General features: G+C 49.6%; 2 protein-coding genes across 4 annotated transcripts in view; both read left to right on the top strand.

The window, feature by feature from the left end:
- LOC102462223 (uncharacterized) overlaps window positions 1-9,580 on the top strand; it is a 48,348-nt gene extending 38,768 nt beyond the window's left edge. For all 3 annotated transcript variants that reach the window (XM_075913893.1, XM_025190165.2, XM_075913894.1), the window contains one exon: window positions 415-9,580. In XM_075913893.1, the coding sequence (XP_075770008.1) occupies window positions 415-2,363 (1,949 nt within the window). In that variant the 3' untranslated portion in view covers window positions 2,364-9,580. The remainder of the gene's footprint in view (window positions 1-414) is intronic.
- A 4,989-nt stretch (window positions 9,581-14,569) lies between these two features.
- On the top strand, window positions 14,570-24,493 carry LOC142818202 (uncharacterized). Its single transcript, XM_075913965.1, has 5 exons — window positions 14,570-15,054; window positions 15,547-15,627; window positions 17,108-17,234; window positions 18,448-18,561; window positions 21,434-24,493. The coding sequence occupies exons 1-5, from the start codon at window positions 14,740-14,742 to the stop codon at window positions 22,708-22,710; spliced, it is 1,914 nt and encodes a 637-aa protein (XP_075770080.1). The 5' UTR covers window positions 14,570-14,739; the 3' UTR covers window positions 22,711-24,493.
- Window positions 24,494-26,630: the final 2,137 nt, after the last annotated feature.

Below are 26,630 nucleotides of genomic sequence, written 5' to 3'. Positions count from 1 at the left end.
GAGCCTCATTTGCATATCTAATGAGCCGCCATTTTTGCAGAAAAGGCTCTTGCGCCAGAAGGAGCTGTCTACACTGCCCCTTCTTGCGCAAAAACCCCCTCTTGCACAATGCTGTTACGCTCATTATTTTCAGGAATAATGGCATTGCGCAAGAGGGTTTTTCTTGTAGACAGTGTAGACAGCTCCTTCTGGCGCAAGAGCCTTTTCCGCAAAAATGGCACCTCATTAGATATGCAAATGAGGCTCGGCGATATGCCACGCTTAGCCTCATTTGCATACTTCTGGCGCAAGATCGCGCCAGTGTAGACATAGCCTCAGTGTTCACAACTTTATTGTCTCGGATTTCCCCTGGGGGCTGTTCTTCTTTGCCCCAACATACTGACTCCTGCCTGGATTGTTTCTCTCTCCCACCAGGTGACGACACACTGAGGGAGAACGAGGCCTGGGATTGGCATGAGGATGTCCCTGGGGAAATGGAACCACGGGGGAGCTTTGTGGGAAGAGCAGAAAGGAATTTTTTCCAGTGCTTGGAACAGGGAGAAGCCTGCGGAAATTGGCAGGAGTCGGAGAGGCTGCTGGGAACCCACTCGAAGGAGCAAATAGTTGAGTCTATTATATGTGTGGAAGGATACAATAGTCCCGCATCCCAGCAGTCAAACTCCAAGGAAGAGAAGCCGTACCTCTGCCTCCAGGATGGGAAAGGCTTAATTCTCAGTTTGCACTTTGTAACACCTCAAACAATCCACGCGGGAGACGAAACCCTTCAATACCTGGACTGTGGGGAAAGTGTCAGTAACGCCTCAGACTTCAGTAACCCTGGGAGAAGCCACATGGGCGAGACAGCAATTCAATACCCTGAGTATGGGAACTGTTTGAATTGGAAGCTCTTACTAAATACACATCAGATGAGCCACACAGGAGAGAGACCATGTACGTGCTTGGACTGTCAGGGAAATTTCAGAAACCATCCAGCCTTTATGAAACATCCGGCAGTCCTCCCAAGAGAGAGACCCCACAAATGTTTAGTCTGTGGAAAGAGTTTCATACAGAAGTCAGATCTTGTTAGACATCTGAGAATCCACACAGGAGAGCGACCCCATCAATGCTTAACTTGCGGGAAATGTTTTATTCGGAAGTCACACCTTGTAGCCCATGAGGCAATCCACACAGGAGAGCGACCCTATAAGTGCTTGATTTGTGGGAAAAGTTTCATACGAAGGTTTCAGCTGATTATACATCAGGCCATCCACACAGGAGAGAGACCCCATAAGTGCTTAGATTGTGGGAAACTTTTCAAACGGAGGCCAGATCTCACTAAACATCAGGCAATCCACACAGGAAAGAGACCCCATAAGTGCCCAGACTGTGAGAAATGTTTCATACGCAGGTCAGATCTCACTAAACATCAGGCAACCCACACGGGAGAGAGACCCCATAAGTGCTTAGACTGCGGAAAGAGTTTCATACATACATCAGATCTTGCTAAACATCAGGCAATCCACACAGGAGAGAGACCCCATAAGTGCTTAGACTGTGGAAAGAGATTCATATGGAGGTCAGAGCTTGTAAAACATGAGGCAGTCCACACAGGAGAGAGACGTCATAAGTGTGTGCACTGTGGAAAATGTTTTATTTGGAGGTCACACCTTGCAGCACATCAGAGAATCCACACAGGAGAGAGACCCCATAAGTGCCTAGAGTGTGGGAAAAGTTTCATACGGAGGTCAGACCTTGCTAAGCATGAGGCAATTCACACAGGACAGAGACCTCAAAAGTCCTTGGACTGTGAGGAAAATTTCAAAAGCGGATCAGATCTTGTTAATCACCAGACCATCCACTCAGGAGAAAGTTCCCATAAGTGCTTGGACTGTGGGAAATCCTTCAAAAGGAGATCAAGCCTTCTTAAACATCAGGCAATTCACACTGGAAAGAGACCCCATAAGTGCTTTGACTGTGGAAAGAGTTTCATATGGAGGTCAGACCTTGTCAACCATCAGGCCATCCATATAGGAGAGAAACCCCATAAGTGCATGAACTGTGTGAAAAGTTTCATAGAGTTGTCAGAACTTGTTAAACATCAGGCCGTTCACACAGGAGAGCGACCCCATAAATGCTTGGAATGTGGGAAAAGTTTTATACGGAAGTCAGACCTTGTAAAGCATCAGGCAATCCACACAGGAGAGCGACCCCATAAGTGCTTGGACTGCGGGAAAAGTTTCATAGAGAAGGCAAAGCTTGTTAGACATCAGGCCATCCACACAGAAGAGAAACCCCACATGTGCTTGGACTGCGGGAAAAGTTTCGCACAGAGATCATACCTTATTAAACATGAGAGAATCCACACAATAGCAAAATTTCTGTAACACATTAAGAGAGTTAAGCAGCTTTCAGGCTAATTGACTCAGATTCAACTTTTAGAAATGTTAGATAAGTGTGTAAATAGTAATTAGGGTCAGTATTCCAAGTCAGATAAGTGAGAGGCTGCAAAAACTCGTAGCAATACTCTTGGTACGGTACCTGAACCTTGCATCTTAGATCTTCTTAAGCTTTATTTGGAATGGAGGCATTTGAATCGACAGCCACATCTGGACCATCCTGACAATGAATATTTGGACACTGGATGAATCACTGGATGAAATGATTCTGAAAAGAATCCTTTCTCAATTCCAAAGCACCATCTCTGCTACGAAGCTAACCTAAGGACTCTATTCACGTCCGTATGAGTAGTGATCTTTTAACCAAATCTCCTTCTCTTTTCTTCTTGTAAGGAAATTGAGTTAATGAGAATCAGCTATGAGCATGTAAGAGTTGAAGAATTCATGAACTTGTGGGAGGTAAGAGGGCCGATCCTTTGGGACTGGTCGAACATTTTGTTCCAGATTTTCAGGAAACCCCATGAACCAGATTTTCAGGAAACCCCATCACATTTTACTGGGAAGCCAGTAAGGTTTTATAGAATCTCTTTGTTGCTGTCTTGCCGAATTGAAGTACAGTAATTCCTCATTTAACACAGTAGATAAGTTTCAGAAAATGATCGTATTAAGTGAAAATGTGTAATGCGGGAGCAATTTTCCCATTGAAAATAATGGAAAAGGTGGGGGTTGCGTTTCAAGCGTTGGGGAATGGGGAAACCCAGCCGCCAGCCTGCAAGCTGGGTTGGAGGAGAGGGAGCAAGGCGTCCGGTGAGAGGGGGTGTCCAGGGAATGGAACCCTCCGCTGCTTTGAAGGGAGGCGGTGGAAGCCCCGCGCAGCCGCCGGCAACCGGCCGGCTGGGGAAACCGTGTTATTTCGGGGACGGTCCTGTTGTTCAAAAAACGTTCCACCCAAAAAATCGTGCTATCGCGAAAACATGTTAAGCGGGCACGTGTTAAGTGAGTAATTACTGTGCAGGCAGGACCACAGATGTTTTTGGACCAGAGAGTCCTGCAGCGGCCAGGACTGGCAGTGGGGCCAGTGGCCTGAGGACAGGGGGTCTGGCTGGCAATCGAGCCTGGCAGCTGAGACCAGCAGAAGAAGGGGCATGGAGCCTGGCAAGGAGTCTGGAAGCCGGGGTTGGTGCCAGGGCTGGTGGCCTTGGCCAGCACAAAGTCCTGTGGCCAGGAGGAGAACTTGGCCCCTCCGTGAGCCAGGGTCTGTGAGCGCAGCGGCTGGATGTGACCCCCTCTGGTCCAGCAAACCCCCTTGTTCAGGACCGGTTAGGTTTCAAAGGTGCTGGACCAGGGAGGTCCAACCTGTGTCCACCCAGTTTGGAAAATTGTCGGCCCCCTGATTTGCAGTTTGCTAATTGAGCAATTGCAGTGTGGGAAAAAGTGTGGAAGATGGAGGCCGGGGGGGACAAGGGGGTCCAGAGTAAAGGTGGGTCCTTGTTCAAGCATCTTCCTCATTTCTCTGGAAAAGTGGGAGAAGTTAGGGAGCCGTCACACCTCATTAAACATCAGAGAATCCAAAAGTGAGGGACCCAAGCAACAGCTTGAGCGCCGGGAAAGACTCAATCCGCCCTCACACATCAGTGACCCACACTGTGGAGACGTGAAATATGGAGAACGATTCGTCTGGGGTGCCCGTAATATCAACCATCCCGAACGCTGCACGCGGGATGTAACTTCTGAGCTGTTCCCGGTATGGAAAACGCTCCAAGTGGAGCTCACACCATGTGAGACATCAGAGACTCCCCCTCCCTTCCCTTTGCGGGCAGTGTTACCCTTCCATAGGAACGAGAACACATTTGGACCGGACCCCACCTTTATTCCATTCACCTGCTCACATCTGCTGCCCCCCCCCCCCACTGACCTGGGGCTGTTCCCTTCAGGGAGAGTGTCCCTGGGGTTGGTCATTCCTTCCCTTCCCTTCCCTTCCCTTCCCTTCCCTTCCCTTTCCTTCCCTTCCCTTCCCTTTCCTTCCCTTCCCTTCCCTTCCCTTCCCTTCCCTCATCCTCCACAGGCCTGTGTTCTGGGGGGATGAAATATGGAGGGAGCAGGGGGTTGGTTTCTGGGGAGGAAACAGGGTTGAATAGTGGGGGCTGCGAATCGAGGAATTGGGTGTGGGGGCTATTGAGTGGGGATCATGGGATAAGAGGTGAGGGAGAGCAGAGGGGCAGAGAGGTGCTGCCTCTCCTCATTCACCCACTCTACCCCCTCAGCATTCAGACAGCACCACCGAGGCTGTGTGATTCCCACAGGTCCTGTTCCCTCTGCCCATACCGCATCAGCCTCCACAGTTCCCTCTGGCTGCGTCTAGACTGGCATGATGTTCTGCAAATGCTTTTAACGGAAAAGTTTTCCGTTAAAAGCATTTGCGGAAAAGAGTGTCTAGATTGGCACGGACGCTTTTCCTCAAAAGCACTTTTGCGGAAAAGCGTCCGTGCCAATCTAGATGCGCTTTTGCGCAAAAAAGCCCCGATCGCCATTTTCGCAATCGGGGCTTTTTTGCGCAGAACAAATCTCTGCTCTCTACACTGGCCCTTTTGCGCAAAACTTTTGCGCAAAAGGACTTTTGCACGAACGGGAGCAGCACAGTATTTCCGCAAGAAGCGCTGATTTCTTACATGAGATTGTCAGTGTTCTTGTGGAAATTCAAGCGGCCAGTGTAGACAGTTGGCAAGTTTTTCCGCAAAAGCAGGTGCTTTTGCGGAAAAACTTGCCAGGCTAGACACAGCTTCTGTGTTTAGGCCATGTGGTCAGGATTAGCTGGGCCCATCTCTTTACCCTGTCACCAGATTTCCTGCTGTAAAGTGTGTGACTGACAGACCATGTTCCAGCGCATGCCAGAGCTGTAGGCCACATGTGGGTTAGGAGCAGGGTTCCCTCTAAGTTGGGTAGCCCTGAGCCTCTGACTGCGAGGGGCTGATTAATCTTCTGTGAAGCTGTGTTTCCCCTCAACTTAGAGAGACAACTGGTTAGGAGATGTCAGTGACTAGTAGTTTGTGTTTAAACTTCATGAAAACTAATGAGATGTTACTAGCATTGTTTTCCCTGAACCATATCTTCTTATAATGTAGTTCCCTGCGTCTCCATTGTGTATAGCCCTGTAACTAAATATCCCCTCAATGGAGGAAGCCACCCCGTGGCATGCAAATGAAGAACTTTTAATAGAAAATCGCTCACTTCAAAGCCAGCAGGCATTGTGCCGGGTGACCAGATGTCAGAGACTCAAAATGCATCCCTCCCGCTCTGTCATCAGAAGAAAAGCCCACATGAGTAGTGACCCCGTCAGCCTGTTTTCTCTGAGACAAGGCCATGAGTGTGGATTGAAAGAGGATTCTTCATCTCCGGGCTGTTTGGACTCTCTCAGGAAGGTATAACAGGGACAAAGAAAGACCCCCAGGGACAATATGGGTACCATGAAATGACTTCTTGGAAACTGACCGTTAAATAATTCCACCATTTGGAATTACAAACTGTGACTCATCTGTGCATATATTTTACCTGTTGTACCCTCTCTAGAACTCTCACGTCCTTTTCTTCGCTGATTAACTTTTAGTCGATTTGGCTACTTGCATCGGCGTGGGTGTGGGATCTAGGGTACTCACTGATGTAGGATAAGTAACTGCTCTCTTGGGACTGGGAGTCATCTGCAGAAGTGGGTTTTGCCCACACAAGCCCACGATGCTACATACATTTTTGTTAGTCTCTAAGCCAGGGCATGTCTGCACTAGGAAATTTCAAAATAGCTACATTCAGAATAATAACTCCTGAAATAACAATGTCAAAATAGTGTTATTCCCTGAGGAAAGCAGGAGTACAGATTTCAGAATAACCCGCCTGTTATTTTGAAACAACAGGCTTGGGAGTGTGGACGCTCTGCTTATTTCAAAATAAGGGGGGAGCTATTCCGAAATAACTCTCTAGTGTAGACCAGGGCTGAGGTGCCACAGTACTCCCCATTGTTTTTAAAGTTACAGACTAACAAGGCTCCCCCTCTTAAATTTTTTATTTAAGTTGTCAGCTGATGATCAGGGCAGTGCGTGGTGTGTGTGTTATACACCCAAGTCTTCAACTGTTGGGACACAAAGTCCTGTCACAACGGGCGGCCTTAGGGGAGGCTGACGGGCGCCCCTACGGATCTGTCCCCTGGAGGCAACACGATCCAAACTCCCAGCTCTGCTTGCATCTGCTCCCTATGACTGTCGGGAGTTCTTTTAAATTGTGCTTGGTTCTGTTACAGCAACTGAAGGAGTCCGGTTAAAGCTTAAACAGTTACAGGTTTATTAAAGAAGCTTATAAATCATATGGTTACAATGGCTATTTCTTAACTGCTAGCAAATACAAATCTTAAAATGGTTACAAAGAAAATAAAGATAGAAAATAGAAATAATGGTACCAAGTGACAGCTTTCTTTAAAGAGCTCTAAGTCTATGTGTATACTTAAGACAAAGGACTCATCCAGGTACAATTTTTATCCCCCTCTGTGCCTCTCGACTCCAGTGTATCAGGCCAGGGCCAGTCCCTGAATTCCTAGGAACGACGAATATGAGGTGGGCGTCCCCGTGGAACCTCGGGAGGCCAATCACCTAACCCGACCAGCAGATAGATGGTAGATTGACGCTCAGAGTAAGTGTGCTGCTGGCACCATCTGTATACCCATAGGAGCCCCTATCCTCTTTCTTATCTAAGATGCTAAATTATGTTGGTCCGTCTTTGTGATGTCAGTTCTTACAAGGGAGTTTCAACTTAATTTACACTTGCAAGAGAGAGAACTAAATTGTGAGTACTGGACATTCTTTACTGGGCGGGAGATTCCTTCTCTCCCCCCCCCCCCCCCAGACGAGTGTGTATTCGTATCAACATAGGTTTCAGTCAAGGAAGTTCTCGCAGCCTCCAGGTCAACAATTGGCATATCTCTGTTTACAGCCATCCAGGGTCACAGCAGCCAGCATATCCGGGCCTTCTGTCAAGGCTTCAAAGACTATGCTAATTTTACTGCTCTGTCTATGCCCTGTAAGCTCCAGGCATCTCAGAGAGAGGCAAGCAAGATGTTACAGTGGAGGGTTCCTGCATGGCTACAGAAATACTACAGGCAGTCCCCGGGTTACATGGATCCGACTTACATCGGATCCCTACTTACAAACGGGGTGAGGCAACCCCGCACTAGCTGCTTCCCCCCAGCAGACCAGGGAGACGCGAAGCTAGCGCCCCCCCCAGCAGACCAGGGAGACGCGGAGCGGCTTTTCTCAGCAGACACCTCAGCTTGAGAATAAAGGACTGAGGGAAGTGAGGTGTGGGAGAATAAAACTGAGCTCTGGAGAAATGTTTGGCTAGAGTTTCCCCTACAATATGTACCAGTTCCGACTTACATACAAATTCAACTTAAGAACAAACCTACAGTCCCTATCTTGTACATAACCCGGGGACTGCCTGTAATCATCTTTAACTCAAAATAGAAATGTGAGACCAACTGCTTCACGCTACAAAACGACCAATATTCAAAACTTGAGTTTTACTATTATTGTCCATTGGTTTTTCCTAGGTTGATGGGACCCTCGGATAACCAGAATTTTTAGATAACTAGAATGCTCTAATCCCCAAGCATGCCGGATAACGCAGGTTTTACTGTAATGGTCTTCTGTTGCTATGTGTTTTAGTAGTTAAATTCCTGGACTGTCTTTGCTCATGAAAAGTGCTGTCATATGGGTGGAAATAGGGTAACTATTGCATGTTATTAATATCAGCAGAACTGACTTAAACGGGGCCTGCATGTTGTGTAATCATGCCTTAATCTTTGTATTCATGCCCATCAGTGTGAAAGAAGCTATTTGCATGTCTATGCCACCACACTTGGGGTACGTCTAGACTACAGGCTTTTGTCGACAGAAGTTTTGTCGACAGATACTGTCGACAAAGCTTCTGTCGACAAAGAGCGTCTAGACTACATTCAGTTCTGTCGACAAAGCAAGCTGCTTTGTCGACAAAACCCTGTAGTCTAGACACAACCCTAGATGCAATAACACCTTCTGTCGACAGAACTCTGTCGACAAAAGGCGTTATGCCTCGTAAAATGAGGTTTACCAGCGTTGACAAAACTGCTGAGTTCTATCGACGTTATGTCGACAGAACTCAGCGGTAGTATAGACGCAGGTATAGTTTTGTCGACAAAAGTCCACTTTTGTCGAAAAAACTCTGTAGTCTAGACACACCCTTAAGTTGCAGCTCTCGGCATGTGCTGTGAGTATCATTGTGGCCCCCAGGGCTTCCAAAGTTGAGTAGCCCTGGTCTACACTGATGTGTGAGCACAATGTCTGTATTTCAGTTGCTTTGGTTTGGTTTGGTTTTATATGGCAAAAATGAGAAAGCAAACAATTTCTCAGTAACAGCGGGCAAAGCTTTGACACGTGTGTGTTATGTCAGATTTTGGTGAGCAAGTTGGCTTGAAATGAAGTGACCGTTGGTGCTAGGCAAGATAAATCGGACTCCTCAAAGGGGCACAGGTGGCTGTAAAGTGGCAAGCTGCTCATTTAGTGCAGTGCGTCATTGTGCAAAAGCTTTTAGAGCAGAAGGAGAGCAAGTGGGAGAAACAGCGGCCGAGACGGCTAAGAAGTCTAACCCATCAGCATCACTGTCTTGTGTTGTAAGGGAGCCTGAGGCACCGCAGAGTCAGGAAGTTAAAGCAAGAGATTTTGATTGGCTGCCCGGTGCTCCACATGCTAATCAGAAGGCGTGTCTGATAACTGTCATGTGAAGGAGAGCCCAAGATGTGTTTCTGTAACATAGGGACATGGCGCATAGTCTAATATGCAGATTTCTAAATCTGGCCGAGTGCACTTTAATGAGACGAGCACTTCGTTAAGATTATTTCTGTTCTCTAGTTTTCTAAGGGGTGGATGAAAACATTCCCCATGAGAAGAAAGCGTGTGCACGTTAGCGTGGGTGTGTACCCCAGGGATCGTTTTTGTCGTTTGTAACTGGAGACGTGGTTGGTCTCGCTAACCACGAGGATGTGAGCCGACAGTGTCACTTTAATGCAGCGGCTGTCTGTTACTGACGACTGTTGGAGGGAGAGAGCACAGGCGGAGCGATTCGCTCTTACAAACAAGTTTAAAAATAGTTTTGTGGTCTAGAGGGGGGCAATGATTTCACTTTTTTTTTTTTTTTTTTTTTTTTTTTTTTAATTCCTAGCTTCAGTTGCACTGCTCTGGTCCCAGTCCTGATGTCTTCATACCTTCCCTGAGTTGGTGCATCTTCTGGCCCTGGCTCGTTTCCATGTGCTCCTCACATTGTACATAGCCAGCGCCTTGAGTCTGCCTCATGCTTTGTGCCCCATCTGCTCCCTATTAGCCCTGGGCGGGTGCCACATGAGCATGGGGATGATCTTCTCCTAGGCAGAGTGGGGTGGCCCACCTCGCCGCTCGCGCACTTAGCCCCCTCCCTTGTCCTCCCCAGCCGGTGCCTCTATTTCTGCCTAGGAGTCTGTTCTCTCTCTCTGCCTTCAAGCCACCCAGCTCGATTTAAAGCTCACCCCTACTGACAGGACAACCCTGTCCTATAGTCCCCTAAGTGACCCAAAGGTCGAAGTCCAATGCTCATCCTCTTTTGTCAGGGCAGCACAGTTCAAAAGTCCCACAGTAACCCCAAGGTAGAAGTCTGTTGAAGAGTTAGCAGACAGGGGAAAGGTTCATATTCCCCCAGCGGGGGAGGAGAGGGTCCAGGATCTCTCACTCCACTGGACCCTAGCCCAGGGCCCTGTTAGTGACTTGCTCTCACCACTGAGTCAGCAAGGAAATCCAAACCACAACACGCTGACTCCTCAACAGCGGCTCACTCACCTGGTAGCCGTTGCTACTCCTGGGCTGCCTCCTACTCCCCCGGGTCTCAGCTCACTGCTGAGTCTAGGGCTGTGTCTAGACTACATGCCTCTGTCGTCAGAGGCATGTAGATTAGACACATAGGCAAAGGCAAATGAAGCCGCGATTTAAATGATCGCAGCTTCATTTAAATTTACATGGCTGCCGCGCTGAGCCGACAAACAGCTGATCAGCTGTTTGTCCTCGTGGGATGAGGTTTACCGGGGCTGCCGACAAAGGGCTTTGATGTCGGCAGGGGAGCGTCCAGACTAGCACGCTGAGCCGACAAACAGCTGATCAGCTGTTTGTCGGCTCAGCGCGGCAGCCATGTAAATTTAAATGAAGCCGCGATCATTTAAATCGCGGCTTCATTTGCCTTTGCCTATGTGTCTAATCTACATGCCTCTGACGACAGAGGCATGTAGTCTAGACACAGCCTCTGTTTCACCACCTCCCTCTGCGTCCTGGCTACTTCCCCTTATTTCCAAATCCAGCAAGGTCTCTAGAGGCGTCTGGTCTCCCGCCCATGTGGTAGCATCCCAGCCTTTAGGTAGTCACTGGGGCTTGCTGGGAGCTGGCTCCACACGTCTTCTCTCTCTGGCTGCCAGTCCCAACGGAGTTGAGCTGCTCCCTTTTATAGTAGTGCAGCCCGAGCATGCCCAGTATGGTACAGGGGGTGTGGCCTCCTCTGCTTTCAGGGCTGAGTTAACCCCTTCCTGCTCAGTGCGGGGGGTGGGGTGGTACACCCCATCACAAGGGGGCAGAGAATTAGGGATGTAAGCGACTAGCCGACTACCTGGTATGTATACGCTTATGGGGTAGTCGAGTAAGAACTCGACTAGTCGCTTTCCCCCTCCCCTTGCTGCCTCTATCAGAGAGAGACAGCATGAGCTGGTCCTGAAGGGAGCCAGGTTTGAAGCTGGCTCCCACTCCCCCCCCAGCACTGTCTCCGTGGGGGGGGGGGGACAGGGGAAGCAGAGGGCAGTGGGAAAATGGCACGAGTGGGGATTGAAACATTCCCGCTTGTACCATCCTGACTGATACTCCTCCCCCCTTTGAAATGTACAAGAGCCGCCTGCGGGTTTTGTACATTTCAAGGGGAGAGGCACAGCTGGATAGCAAGCACCTCCCTTATCGACTAATCGAGTAATTCCATCAACTACTCAATTAGTTGATTAATCAAAATTTAACATCCCCACAGAGAATAGCCACAGCACAGTGTTAATTAGCCCTTGTTTTAGTATTCTTTCTTCCATAACATGTAGCTAAGATATTGGTTAGTAACTGGTGGGTGCCCCGGTGACACACATCCGATCGAGAGTGCACGATGTCAGTATTGGTGCGCAAGACAAAACTCATTCCACTCGCGGATGGAAAATCTTAGAAGGAACAGTGATCCCAACCCCACCTGAAATGTTTCCCCCCTTACTTTCCTTGTCTAATCTTGTATATAATTATATAGAGGACTTACAAATTTCCAGTTGAGGGCTGATAGGTCCTTTATCCCAGGATCAGGCCCAGTATTTCAGTCAGTGAATGGCTGGGAACCCTGATGCGCACGGTTTCAATGCTCACACTATCAGAACTCTTGTATATTTACAAATGAGGTTTTTTAATACACTTAACACAGTCACAAACACTCAAGCTTATAAATCTCTTCCAATGTACTGGGAAAATTACTTCTCTGCTTTTTTCCAAGTTTAGTCCAAATCCTCTGTAGATGGGATGATTTGTCTTTCTCTTTTTTTTATTATAATGCTGCTAAAACTTTTGCTACTAATACAACTGAATAATGAGGGGAGTAGTGAAGAGGTTTTGCTGCGTCAGAAAAAAACGGGTACATTTATCTTCCTGATATTTTAGTTTTAAAGGATCCTCTGAGGCTACATCTAGACTATGTGGTTTTTGCGGGATAACAGAGGTATCCCGCAAAAATCCCGCCACATCCAAGGAATGTGTTTGCTCTTCCACTTTTTTCGCAGAAGAGCAAATGCACTTTTTCGGGGAGTCCTGTATACCTCGTTTCACAAGGCATAAGGGCGCTGCCAAAAGAGGAGGCTTTTCCACCATTTGGCTCCAACTAAACGGGGCCAAATGGCGGAAAAGCCTCTTCCAAAAAAAAAAAAAAAGGAGAAAAAGCTACGCAAAACGCGGAGCACATTTTACGTAGCTTTTTCTGCAAAAATGCCACTGTCTAGATGTAGCCTGAGAGTTCGCATTGGCTACGTCTAGACTGGCATGATTTTCCGCAAAAGTTTTCAGTTAAAAGCATTTTCGGAAAAGAGCGTCTAGATTGGCACAGACGCTTTTCCGCAAAAGCACTTTTTGCGGAAAAGCGTCCGTGCCATTCTAGATGCGCTTTTGCGCAAAAAAACCCCGATCGCCATTTTCATGATCGGGGCTTTTTTGCGCAAAACAAATCTGAGCTGTTTACACTGGCCCTTTTGCACAAAAGTTTTGTGCAAAAGGACTTTTGCCTGAACGGGAGCAGCATAGTATTTCTGCAAGAAGCACTGATTTCTTACAGTAGGAAGTCAGTGCTTTTGCAGAAATTCAAGCGGCCAGTGTAGACAGCTGGCAAGTTTTTCCGGAAAAGCGGCTGATTTTCTGGAAAAACTGGCCAGTCTAGACACAGCCATTATGAATATGAAAGCATTTTATTATCTGCCCTGGACTGTGGGGTTTTCTCTCTTCAGAAGGCTGTTAGGTCACATAGTTAGATATTATTTTAGTTTAACAGGATGTAACTCATATTTATTGAGGACTTTGGGAGACAAATGCTCATTTGCCAGAAGAGCCCTTTTAAAATGTTGATTGTAATCTGTAGCTCACACATTGTTGTGAGATTCTGAATGACGACAGCGGTCAATATCTCTCAGCCCAACCGCACATAGTGAGACTTAAAAAACAACAAATAGTCTTGTAGCACTTTGGAGGCTAACACAACACACAGATGGGGGCAAGAGCTTTCGTGGGCACATGATTCACGCTGCCGGAGGCAGAGACTGAAAGAAGGAATAAAGTTACGGCCTGAGTCCTGCAGCGATACAATTCAGGGGTGGGGGGATGTGAAGGGACGAGATCTGAGAAAGTGCAGGGTTTGCTCCTCAGAGCCAGACAGCTGAGGCTCAGATGTTGAATTTGAATCACCAGGACCTGGAACAACTGCCCCTTTTGCCCTCCACCACTAGTCCCTGGGACGAGGTCAGGGCCCCTCACTGAAACTTCGTAGTGGGGGGTTGATTGGCCCTTCCCCAGTACCAAAAGAAAGGGAAAGGGCCAGTGAGAAATCAAGAGCCTGTGACTGGCAATGGGGACGGTCCAACTCTTCAGGTCAGGCAGGCAGAGCAATGAGGGAACCAGGACCCGAGGGTCCCATCCTTTGTGTGAGCTGGGCCAGGGCAGAGTTGCTGAGGACAGGGCTGGGCTGGGCTGGGCTGGGCTGGGGGCAAAGCAGCACCAGGCAGAAAGCAGAGAGGTGCAGCCCAGGGAGGTGGGCTGGAGGCAGAGAAGAGCTGGGGTTGGAGCAGTGGGGAGCAGCAGGATGGAGGGAGGGGGAGCCTGAGCAGAAGGCCCAATGCAGGGAGATGCCCCCAGCCTCGGACTTGGAGGGGATCAGTGGGGGTTGATGCCAGGAAGAAGGGTCCTGTCACATGCAGCCACCCCCAGAGCCACTATCCAGCCCGTGGCACCTCTGCAGCACAGCCTGGCCTGGCGGCAACTGTAAAGAACAGCCTGTGACTTTCCCTTCCGTTGCAGAGATGCTGTTTGTGGGTCCCACGTGTCTGCCAAGCGAGACCAGGTGTTTCCTTTCGCCTGCCCCACTTTCCCTTTTGTCAATGCTCCTGGCTGTTTAATACATGGTCCCTGTGCTCTCAACTCTGTGCAGTGGGCCGGGAAGCAGCCAGGGCACAGAGGGTACCTGGAGTCGGACACGCTCACCCCTGCCCTGAGTGCTCCCAACAGTTTCAGCGGGGGAGGGGGTTGAGTCCCTGGGGAATCCTGGGCCCAGCATCATAGAATAATAGAATAATAGGACTGGAAGGGACCTCAAGAGGTCATCGAGTCCAGCCCCCCGCCCTCAAGGCAGGACCAAGCTCCGTCTACACCATCCCTGACAGATGTCTATCTAACCTGTTCTTAAATATCTCCAGAGAGGGAGATTCCACCACCTCCCTTGGCAATTTATTCCAATATTTGACCACCCTGACAGTTAGGAATTTTTTCACCCGGATCAGGGGGACCAGAGTGGAAGGGGAGACCCCCAAGGTCAGGCAGGCATTGGGGAAATCGAGTAGGGGGGGGACTTCACTCCTCGGCTGTTCCCTTCCCCAGGGGCAGTTCCCAAGCCAGGAAAGGTCCCTGCATTAGCCAGATCCTGGGCCTTTGGGCGCCTTTATTGGTTTCTCCCGAGGGGTCTGTGAGCGGGGCAGAGCCAGGCCCAGGGGCGCAGCGCAGCGCGGATGGCGGGTGCCTCGCTAGGACCCAGCAGCAGCAGCAGCAGCAGGCGCGGGGGGAGCGATCGCTGGCTCCGGCCCGGCCGCAGGAAGCGACTCGCCGCCGCTGCTCGCGGGGACTCTGGGGCCAGGCTCCGGGCCGGATCCCCGAGCCCCGGCGGGGGCTGCTGCGGGGCCCCGGAGCCCGGGCTGCAGCCGGGAGGGGGAATCTCCGGCCGGGCCAGTCCCGCTGCTCCCTCCCCAGGAGCCTCTCCCCGGGCAGCGCCCCCAGCCCGGCCCGGCCCAGCCCCTGCCCCAGGGCGGGCAGCGCTTGGGGGGCAGGTAAGAGAGACCCCCCGGGAGCGGCGCCCCGGTGCCCCCGGGCTGCAGGGGGAGGGGTTGGCCCCGGGCTGCTCCCGGCGGAGCTGGCTGCGAGTCCCCGCCCGGGCCCGGGGCAGCTGCCGCCCACCCCCAGCCTGGGCGGGGGGGCAGGGTGAGATGGGGCCGGGGCGATGCAGGGGATCAGGAGAGACAATAGGGGCGGATGGGAACTGGGCTGCAATAGAGGGAGGCTGGGGGGAAGGGAAGGGAGGTCTGGCGGCAGGGGAGGCTGGGGGAGTCTGGCTGGGGAAGAGGGAGACAGTGGGAGGGTCTGGGAGGAGAGGGGGTGGCATAGGGGCAGCTCCTCCACCCCATGGGGCAGGAGAGGGGGAAGGGACCAGCGGGCAAGTCTTTTACCCCAATAGCCTGTGAAGCTGTGGGGGTGGGGTGGGCCCAAAGCAGCAGGTCCCAGCCACTTCTGACGCCTCCCCCATCGCCCCTCTCGCCCGACAGGCCGAGGAGACACGTCGAGAGTTCGCTCCAGAGCGCCCGTCTGCCAGGGGCCGGGCAATGGCCGGGATGGAGCCCGCTCAGGTAGGGGGTTCAGGGAGCTGCTGGGCGGGGGGAGGGAGGAGGCAGGGTGGGATAAACCTGCTGAGTTTCTGAGCAGGCCGATTGGCGGTGCAGGAGTGTTACCAGATTTGCCTGTGTCTTTGGGGTGTGCTCACTTATTAGGGTTGCTCTTGGGTCGAATTTTACAACCCCCCCACCACCGCCCAGTTGTCACCCAATTGGGGTCCCATGCAGGCCTCTGCTGCTTCCTTCTGCCAGTGCCCTCCAATGGCGCTCTCCTGCAGGGCTCTTCCTGCCCTAGGCTCAGATGGACCCGCACACAGTAACAGAGCCCGGCTGAGATGACCGAGTTCATCCGCAAGCTGATCGCTCCCTGGACTCTGCCGGCTGGCGTAAACCACAGTTTCAAGTTGCCATCCTCCAAATTCAGCATGTCCCTCTCCCCACTTTCCCGCTTCAGTTCTTCTGCTAGTAACCCGCTCCAAGAGCAAACCCCACAGGGTTTTGGGGCACTGCCGGGATCTTCCGTTTAGGGACAAGGAGCGTTTCTGCAGGGCAAACGGGGAAGCCAAAAAGACGCAGAAGGGGGAGGGCAGAGAGAGGAACATAGCGGCCATACCGGGTCAGACCAAAGGTCCATCCAGCCCAGTATCCTGTCTGCCAACAGTGACCAATGCCAGATTCCCCAGAGGGAGAGAATGCAACAGAGAAACATCACGTGATCCCTCTCCTGTCACCCACTTCCAGAGAAACAGAGGCTAGGGACACCATTCCTACCCATCCTGGCTAATAGCCACTGATGGACCTAACCTCCATGAAACAATCTAGCTCTTTTGTGAACCCTGTTAAAGACTTGGCCTTCACAGCATCCTCCAGCAAGGAGTTCCATAGGTTGATTGGGTTCTGAGTGAAGAAAAACTTCCTTTTGTTTCAAACCTGCTGCCTATTAATTTCATTTGGCAACCCCTACTTCTTATATTCTGGGAATATGTAAATAATTTTTCCTTATTCACTTTCTCCACATCCATCATGATTTTATAGACCTCTATCATAGCCCTCCTAAGTCTCCTCTCTTCTAAGCTGAAAGCAAAGGAACCAGCTTATCCAGAAACCTTATTTATTTCAAGGTAGTAACCATACAAGGGGAACCAAACTAAGAAATCACAATATTTCATTTAAATTTGATGACAAGAGATAGGGCTAGCAAACCATAACTGATCCCATTCAGCAGGTGCCTATAGGAACAGCCATGCTGGGTCTGACCAAAAATCCATCTAGCCTAGGGTCCTGTCTGCCGACAGCAGCCAATTCCAGGTGCCCCACAGGGAGTGAACAGAACAGGAAATCATAGAGTGATCCCCTACCTCCCCACCCCAAATCCTAGTTGTTGCTATGGGGGGTAGGTGGGATATTGCAATGCTGAGATTTCCGGAGCTTGCTTTCTTTCCCATCACTAGTGCGATTGTGGCTAGGGCTGAGCGGGGGATTCTTATTGTTGCAGATGCGGGTGACTTTCGAGGAGGTGGCTGTGTATTTCACCCAGGGGCAGGGGGTGTTGCTGGATGCTCGTCAGAAAGCCCTCTACCGGGATGTCATGCTGGAGAACTACGAGGCGGTGACCTCGCTGGGTAAGGGAGTCTTGAGCCCTGGTTATTAGAAAGTGTAGGGCCTGCATTTCTGACTCTGGTCAGATTTTCCCCTGTTTTGTTAGGGTACGTCTTCACTGCAGTGTTATTTCAGAATAAGTGATGTTATTTCAAAATAACAAAGTGCACGTCTACACAGCAAGCCATTATTTTGAAATAAGATCTAACTGGAGGACTTCTGACTCCTGTAACCCTCATTTCATGAGGAGTAAGGAAAGTTGGAGGAAGAGTGCTCTTCCTTCGACTTCCTGCCGTGTAAACCAGCCTTTCTCAACCTTTTTTTATAAAGTACCCCCAAAATTTTAAGTATCCCCAGTACCTACAGTTTTCAGACACACAACATTTTTTCCTACCATTGCAACACATTTGTTTAAACAACTTAATTCTAGCCGGGCGGGCAATGACATTTTTGGGTGTAGAAAGTACAAAAATAATAAAAGCACTGTAAAACTTACAACAAAAATTCAGTTTTCTCCAAATTTCAGTTATGTTGACGTATCCCCCAGACTTCACTCGAATACACGTAAGGGTACTCGTATCATTGGTTGAGAAACTCTGGTGTAGACAGCGCCAAAAGTCGAATTAAGCCATTTCGACTTCAGCTACGCAATTGGGGGAGCTGAAGTTGCGTAGCTTAGTTTGACTTTTGCCCTGCTGCGGTGACGTACCCTTAGATGTCAGGGGAATGGATTCCATGATGCAGAGCTATGGTCTGAGAGAGATTTGCGTTTCCATTCCCTCTCCAATAGGACCTGGGTGTCAAAACCTAATGGACATGCAAAACTACACCTGCGCCTCTAATTTTCTAAGGGGCAGAAGTCATGCATTGGCCCATCAGTGTTGTTTTTCTCTTGACATGCAAAATCCTTGTTCACGTCCCTGGGTGACACTAGCTCCAACCATGGGAGGGCTCTGAGCTCTGTAGGTTTAGAAATAGGCAGGGGTTGAACTGCAGAGTGGTGAGAATCAGCAAAGCTCCCAGAGTGCTCAGATCCTGGGAACTCCTAATAAGAGTGCAACAATTGTCATGTCTGCTGTTCCCAAAACAGCTCAGTGACCATGTTCCCGTCCTCTTGGATTGCACATTCCCCAGCAGAGCCCGGGGACAGGTTCCACTCACGGAATGTCCCTTGGGACAGACGCTCTCCCCACCCTCCATGCGCCCTGAACTGCTCTGATTTCACCCCTTGCGCAGGGTTTCCCGTTCCCAAACCTGAGCTGATCGCCCGGCTGGAACGAGAGGAAGAGCCCTGGGTGCCCAACCTCCAGGCCAGAGAGGAAAGAGAGATCCGGAGAGGCACCCGCACAGGTGAGGACTGACACAGAAACCAGCTGGGGAATGAAAAAAAAGTTGAACATTTCTAAAAAGTGGTGTCACTAATTGCCATTCAGTTCTTCCTCCTCTCACCCAGGAAAGGGCTTTCCTTCTCTGTGCATGTTTGGGTAAGAGGTGGAGGTACAATCCAGTGACTGAGTCCAAGTCTATATTGGATAGTTACAGCTCAGTAAATCAGCTCCCAGAACTCTCAGCCCTTATATCTCCACACTGTCAAGGCACTTAGGGCATGTCTACTGTACGGAAAAGATCGACCCTCTGGAAGTCGATCTGCTAGCGTTCGATTCAGTGGTCTAGTGTAGACCCCCCCAAATCGAATGCTGAGCGCAGCCCCGCTGGCATCCCGTACTTCTCCTTCTGCAAGGAGTAAGGGCAGCTGACACAAGCATGTGCTTCTATTGGCTTCCTGTAGTGTAGATGGCTCAGCTTAAGGTAAGCTGAATGCGTCTATGGAAAATGCGTCCCTTAAGCCAACCTGCCTGGTCTAATGTAGACCTAGGCTTAGTGTACACTAGCTCCACAGTTCTATATGCTAAAAAAGCCACCACAATTAGAAGGGTAGAGCTTTCTGCACTCTGGATACAGTGCTGGTGGGTGAGTGTAAACACTTGGATTGTTTACTGTCTTAAAACTGGCCTTCGGAAATGGCCCATAATCCCTCAAGTCCCCTCTGCGCTTTGTTTGGAACTCACTGGGCTGTCTGCCCTGCAGACACGTGCCTATCCCCTTTCAGAGTGGCTGTGTCTAGACTGCATCCCTTTTCCGTTAAAGGGATGCAAATTAGACACATCGCAATTTAAATCCTCCCCGTTTTATTCGCATAAACATGGCTGCCGCTTTTTTCCGGCTCGGAGCTTTGCCGGAAAAAAGCGCCAGTCTAGACGGGGATCTTTCGGAAAATAAAGCCTTTTCCGAAAGATCTTCCCGTCTAGACTGGCGCTTTTTTCCGGCAAAGCTCCGAGCCAGAAAAAAGCGGCAGCCATGTTTATGCAAATGAAGCGGGGGGGGATTTAAATCCCCGCTTCATTTGCAATTGCGATGTGTCTAATTTGCATCCCTTTTACGGAAAAGGGATGCAGTCTAGACACAGCCAGCGTGTGTGAGTGTGAGACAGGGAGAGACACAGCGATAGATTGTTGTGCAATGACCTGGGGAGGGCAGCAAGAGGGGCTGAGGTGTCAGGGTTTCCCCATTCTCCTGCCTCAGGAGGGGTTGTTTCGTGCTGCTGTCTGAACTTACAGGCATCCCTCAAAACACACTGTCTCCCCACTGCCCCACGCACTCCCTACCCCAGGCTATGTCTACACTGCAGGCGTCTTGCGCAAGAGCGCGTCCACACTGCAAAAGCGCATCGGAAAAGCGAGGCGCTTTTGCACAAGAGAGCGTCCAGACTGCACGGACGTTCTCTTGCAAAAAAGCCCTGATTGCCATTCATAGAATGGCCACCAGGGCACCTGTGCTTCTTCCAATTGGCTGGTTTTGTGCCAAAAAAAAACAAACCCTGCTGCCCATCTGCACGTACCTTTTTGCGCAAGAGCTCTTGCGCAAAAAGAAATGATTCTTCATAGAAAGAGGAAGACCTACACCACAAAACCCCTTCTGTTCTGTCGATTCACTGTACATTTTCTTGTGCACTGTACATTTTCATTTGTGATTTAAATCCCCCCCGCTTCAAAATTTGTTCCTCTTGGTTACTGAGGACAGGACAAGGAGTAATGGGCTTAAAGTGCAGCAGGGGAGGTTTAGATTGGACATTAGGAAAAAATTCCTAACTGTCAGGGTGGTCAAATATTGGAATAAATTGCCAAGGGAGGTGGTGGAATCTCCCTCTCTGGAGATATTTAAGAACAGGTTAGATAGACATCTGTCAGGGATGGTGTAGACGGAGCTTGGTCCTGCCTTGAGGGCGGGGGGCTGGACTCGATGACCTCTCGAGGTCCCTTCCAGTCCTAGTATTCTATGATTCTACGTCAACACTGCAGGCTTCTCTTCCGCAAAAAGTTCTTGCGTAAGAGCGCATCCACACTGCCATGGGCTTTTGAGCAAGAAAGCTCTGAGGGCCATTCACAGAATGGCCCTCAGAGCACCTGTGTTTTTTCTGATAGGGGTTTCTTGCACAAGAAACCCCTGTTGTCTGTCCACACACATCTTTTTGCACAAGAGCTCGTGCGCAAAAAGGCTTATTCCTCATAGAAAGAGGAATGACTCTTGCTCCAAATGCCTTGTCTTCTGACGATCTACTGTACTTTTTCTTGCGCAAAAGCACGCTTGTAGCGTGGATGCTTCTCAAGGCTTTGCGCAAAAACTCTGCAGTGTAGACAAAGCCTAGGACTTTATTTCGACATAACCCCCTTTAGGTTGAATTTATAAGCAGGAACAGCCACACTACCCTGCCCGTTATTTTTAAATAACGGTAAGCAGGAGCATCCACACTACCCTGCCTGTTATTTTGAAATAACAGGCTGCTTTATTCGAAATCTGTACGCCTGATTTTCCTCAGGAGTAACGCTAATTCTAAAATAGCTATTTTGAAATAGCAGAAGTGTGGACGCTCCGGTGCCACTATTTTGAAAAAACGACTCCCCAGAGTAATTCGAACTCATTACTCCCCAGTGCTTCCTGGGCCTCTAAGTTCAAGGTAGCGCATCCAGATTAATGGAGCCTGCCTCGGGCTAATTTCAATGCTTCCCCATACTGTGGACACGCTATTTCAAAGGGAGTTAAGTAGAATTTAGGAATTTCGAAATAGTTTTCCTAGTGTTAACATGGAACTTAGTGTGTTGGGTTTTCCCTTTCTTCCTAGCACAGTGAGTGACTCCTGCCTGGATTCTCTCTCTCCCAGCAGGTGATGAGAGGAGTGAGAATGAAGAGGGGAATCAACAGCAGGAAGTTCCTGGGGAGATGGAAGCACAGGCGACTTTTGTGGGAAGAGCTGAAGGGAATGTTTCCCAGTGCTTGGAACAGGGAGAGGCCTGGGGAAACTGGCACAGGTCGGAGACGCTGCTGGGAAACCTCCCATGTGAACAAATGGATGAACCTGTTAAATGCGGGGAAGGACACAAGGATCCCGCAGCCCAGCAGACAAACTCCAAGGAAGAGAAACTCTACCACTGCCTTCAGGATGGGAAAGGCATCATTCTGAGATCGTACCTTGTGACACCCCAGACAATCCACACTGGAGACAGAGTCCTTCGTTGCTTGGACCTAGGGGAAAGCACGAATGACCACTCAGGGTTCAATAACCATGGGAGAAGCCACACGGAAGAGAAACCAATTCAGTGCCTTGAGTGCGGGAACTGTTTGAATTGGAAGCTTGTGCTAGATCCACATCAGATGAGCCACACCGGAGAGAGATCGTGTAAGTGCTTGGACTGTCAGAAAAATGTCAGAAACAGAGCACCCCTTCTGAAACATCCGGCAGTCCTCCCAGGAGAGAGACCCCACAAGTGCATAGACTGCGGAAAGAGTTTCATATGGAGGTCAGAGCTTGTTAAACATCAGAAAATCCACACTGGAGAGAGACCCCATCAGTGTTTAAACTGTGGAAAATGTTTTATTCGGAAGTCACACCTTGTAGCCCATCAGGCCATCCACACAGGAGTGAGACCCCATAAGTGCTTGGTCTGTGGAAGAAGTTTCATAAGGAGGTCTGAGCTTGCTAAACATCAGGCCATCCACACAGGAGAGAGACCCCATAAGTGCTTGGACTGTGGGAAAAGTTTCATACGGAGGATCGACCTTGTTGAACATCAGACATTCCACACAGGAGAGAGATCTCATAAGTGCATGGACTGTGGGAAATCCTTCAAAAGGAGATCAAGTCTTCTTAAACATCAGGCCGTCCACACAGGAAAGAGACCCCATAAGTGCTTGGACTGTGGAAAGACTTTCCTGTGGAGGTCAGACCTTGTTCAGCACCAGGCATTCCATACAGGAGAGAGCCCCCATAAGTGTTTGGACTGTGGGAAAAGTTTCACACGGAGGTCTAACCTTGTTATTCATAGGGCAAGTCACACAGGAGAGAGACCCCATAAGTGCTTACATTGTGGGAAATGTTTCATTCGGAAGTCCCACCTTCTAAGACATGAAGTAACCCACACAGGAGAGAGACCTCACAAGTAAGAACGTAAGGGCCATGCTCTCCCTGTGCTTTATGAAAATGGGGGTTATGAATATGCATAACTCCGTGACGCTTTATGCAAAACCGATCATGTGACCTGTCATTTTAAAGATTGTCACCCGCTGAATGTGTGTATCCTATTGCTGTGCATGTATCACTCTCGTATGTGACGTTAGAAATATGAAGTGTGTTTATAATTCCGAAGGTGCAAATGGGGATCATTACTGATGCGCCGAATCGTAATGACTCAGTATTCAAATCAATGGCCTATCCGTAGTCTTGTTTGGCCTGCACGACTGTGGTTGGTCCCAGACAGACATGTGGCCACCCCATGCCGAAACCCATTTTCAGTCCTGAGCACAAAGAATCATAGAACACAAGAACTGGAAGGGACCTTGAAAGGTTGAGTCCAGTCCTTTGCCTTCATGGCAGGACCCAGAACCGTCTAGATCAGTGTTTCTCAACCCGTGGTACAAGGACCCTTAGCGCTATTCGAGAAAAGTCGGGGGGTATATGTCAACACCACTGAAATTTGGAGAAAACTGAATTTCTGTTGTAAGTTTTCCAGCGCTTTATTATTTTTGTACTTTTTACACCCAAAAATGTCCAGCTATGATTCAGTTGTTTAAACAAATGTGTTGCAATGGTAGAAAAAAATTTCACGTGTCTAAAAACTGTAAGTACTGGGGGGTACTTATATTTTTTTTTGAAAAGGGGGTACTTTATATAAAAAAGGTTGAGAAACACTGGTCTAGATTACCCCAATAATCTGTCCAACCTGCTCTTAAATATCTCCAGGGATGGAGATTCCAAAACCTCCCTAGGCAATAAGAATTTGCCCCTTGGGCAAAAGGGATATGAAAGGGGAAAAGCACACAATAGGGCAGATGCCAAGAGACACCCTCCTTCCCTTTCCTCTTACCAACTCAGATGCCTGCTGGAAACCTCTAAGATTGAACGGAGGAAGGATCGGGCCCAAGCTAGGAGGCCGCTTTGCTTGTGGAAGAGATAATTAGGGCAAAGGTGGGGAACCTCCGGCCCCACAAAAAATTCAGTCTGGCCCCCGGGAGAGGAGGGGGGGTCCATGCATAGACACCTCTCCTGCAGCACTGGCCAGATGCTTCCGGCTCTTGTCCTGTACATAGGAGAGGAGGCGAGCGCAGGAGAGAAGGCCAAAGGAAGCTACATGGCATCATATTCCAGAGCCCCTTCCCTGCACCAAGGGGCGGTGCGGAAACAATAGGAGCCTGTTCCCGGCCTGGAGCAGCTGCAGCAGGGAGTTACGCTGGGCTGCTGCTTCCTGCACCAGCCAGGCCCGGCCAGGTGCTGCCAGTAACTCCTCCTCCTGTGGATAAGGAGGTGTGCAGGACCCAGAAGGAAAGGCGGGGGAGGAGGGAGCCACTTGCAGGAAGGGAAGGGAAGCCCCCGAGCCCCTTCCCCCTTCTCACTTTTATGTGCTTCCCCCCCCCACACCCGCATGATTTTTCTGTGGGTTAGTAGCCCCTGACCCAAAAAAGGTTTCCCATCCTGGCTACGTCTAAACTGGCATGATTTTCCACAAATGCTTTTAACTGAAAAGTTTTCCGTTAAAAGCATTTGCGGAAAAGAGCGTCTAGATCGGCACGGACGCTTTTCTGCAAAAGCACTTTTTTGCGGAAAAGCGTCCGTGGCCAATCTAGACACGCTTTTCCGCGAAAAAGCCCCAATCGCCATTTTCGCAATCGGGGCTTTTTTGCAGAAAACAAAAAAGTCCACTTTTGTCGACAAAACTCTGTAGTCTAGACACACCCTCAAAATCTAGAATATCACAACCACATTTCGCTGTCCCTGTTCATACTTTTTTTTTTTTTACCAGCTGTTCAATTCTAGCCAAAAAGGGAGAAAATGTATACACACTAGGGGCCAGATCTATATTAAACCAGGCAGATTGGCTTAAGGTACACCATCCAGCTATGCAAAATGCGTAGCTGGATTTGTCTCACCTTAAGCTGAGCCACGGTGGCATCCACCCAGCAGAAGGCTGGCAGGAGCACATGGCCTCATTGGCTTCCCTTACTCCTCGCAGGAGGAGGAGTACCCGACACCAGCAGGGGCTGCCCTCAGCAATCGATTTAGTGGATCTATACTAGACCTGCTAAATCAAATGCTAGAAGATTGATCTCTGGAGCACTGATCTTCTTGTAAGTATAGATGTGCCCTAAATGCTTTTCAACAGGACCTGGAGTAACGTGAAAATCTAGAAATGAGAGAATGTGCCCCAAAATGGGGAAATCAGGGAATAAGACAAGCCTGGGCAAATCTGTCCCGCACGCCGAATCCAGCCTGCCAAGCCACCAGATCCGGCCCATGGAGGCAGTGGGAAGCCCCAGGCAGGTTCCCCTGCTTGCCCTGCAGGCCTACATGCTGCTCAGAAATGTGGCTGTGGGGTACTTTCTCTTTATGAGTCTGGAGGGGAGAGGGGAAGATTCAGGTGTTGCTCCCACCACCAGCTCAATCCGATTGGCCGATTTCTGGACAGAAACTAGCCAATGGGAGCTGCCTGTTTGAATAACAGGAAGTCACGAAGCACAACGCTTCTACTCAGTTACTTCCTACTCAAGTACATGGCTGAGCAGGCAGAAACATTTTAAGCTCTGCAGGCAGGCTGGTTGGCTGATGGCTGGTAAGTCTCCTGGCCTAGGTCACAACTCCTTCACCCAAACTCCCTCCCAGACTCCAATCTCCCTTCTGCATCCCAATCCCTTACGCCAAGCTCCCTTCTGCACTCAACCTCCATCCCAGACCCAACACCTCCTCCATTAATATCATGGAAGAGTGAGGTCCTCGACCACTTTCCAAATTCTTAGAGTGGCCCCTCATCAAAAATTATCGCCCACCCCGGACTAAGATCATTCTGCTAATGGGTGGGGGGGAGGAGACAAAATGACCCAAGTGAGTTTGTCATGCTGGCTGGAGTGATTCACAATTTTGAGTGTCATCCTCCGGGAAGACTGGCCAAGTTGGGGCTGTGTTCGGGAATTACATTCCACCATGCCAGTGACAAATGTGATTGGCTGGGTCACTATCCCAGTTTGACTCCCGACTTGCAGACAGCCCCCTTAGAGTCTTCAGTCTGTCTCGCCACCCAGCCAAATTGGACTTTCTGATGAAAAATCACTGAAACCAAATCATCACATCACATCGCTCCCAGTCCCAAGCGACCAGTCGCTTACTATACATCAGCTGATACCATAGAGCCCAAACCCAAGACAATACAGGCAGCCAAACCTGAAGTAAACAAACTAAGGTATCCCGTAGATAGCCCAGAAAAACTCTTACGCATCCAGGGACACGTTTGCTCTTCTGCTTTTTTTCCCAGAAGAGCAAATGCGCTCTTTCGGAAGCCCCTATATTCCTCATTCCACAAGGAATAAGGGGGCTTCCAAAAGAGGGTTTTTTTCCAACATTTGGCCCAGTCCAGACAGGCCAAATATCAGAAAAGCTTCCTCCAACAAAAGGATTGAAAAAAGCTACGTAAAATGCGCTCCACATTTTGCATAGCTTTTTTTTGGGGGGGGGGGGGGGGGTGAAGCGGCAGTGTAGCCGTACCCTAAATGTTCGTCAGCTAAGAAAAGTGAGAGTTAGTGAGAGGTTAAAGTGGGTAAAATAGACACACAGGTGAGTCGCAGTTTGTAATTCCAAATGATGAGAGTGATGTTATAAAGTTCCAGTTTCCCCATAGACTTTATATAGTCACCAGATTATCACTGGGGTCCTCTGCTTTGTACCTGATACACTTCCCTGTACGAGTCCAGACAGGCCTGAAATGAAGGGTCTTTCTTTGAATACATAGTCACGGCTTTTCCTCACAGAAAACAGGCTGAGAGGGTGAGTGGCAATGTGGGCTTTTCTTCTGATGGCAGAGAGGAAGGAATGCAATTTG

The sequence above is a fragment of the Pelodiscus sinensis genome, chromosome 32 (genome assembly GCF_049634645.1).
Source record: "Pelodiscus sinensis isolate JC-2024 chromosome 32, ASM4963464v1, whole genome shotgun sequence".
NCBI lineage: Eukaryota > Metazoa > Chordata > Testudines > Trionychidae > Pelodiscus > Pelodiscus sinensis.
This window is presented reverse-complemented; position numbering and strand designations above follow the sequence as displayed.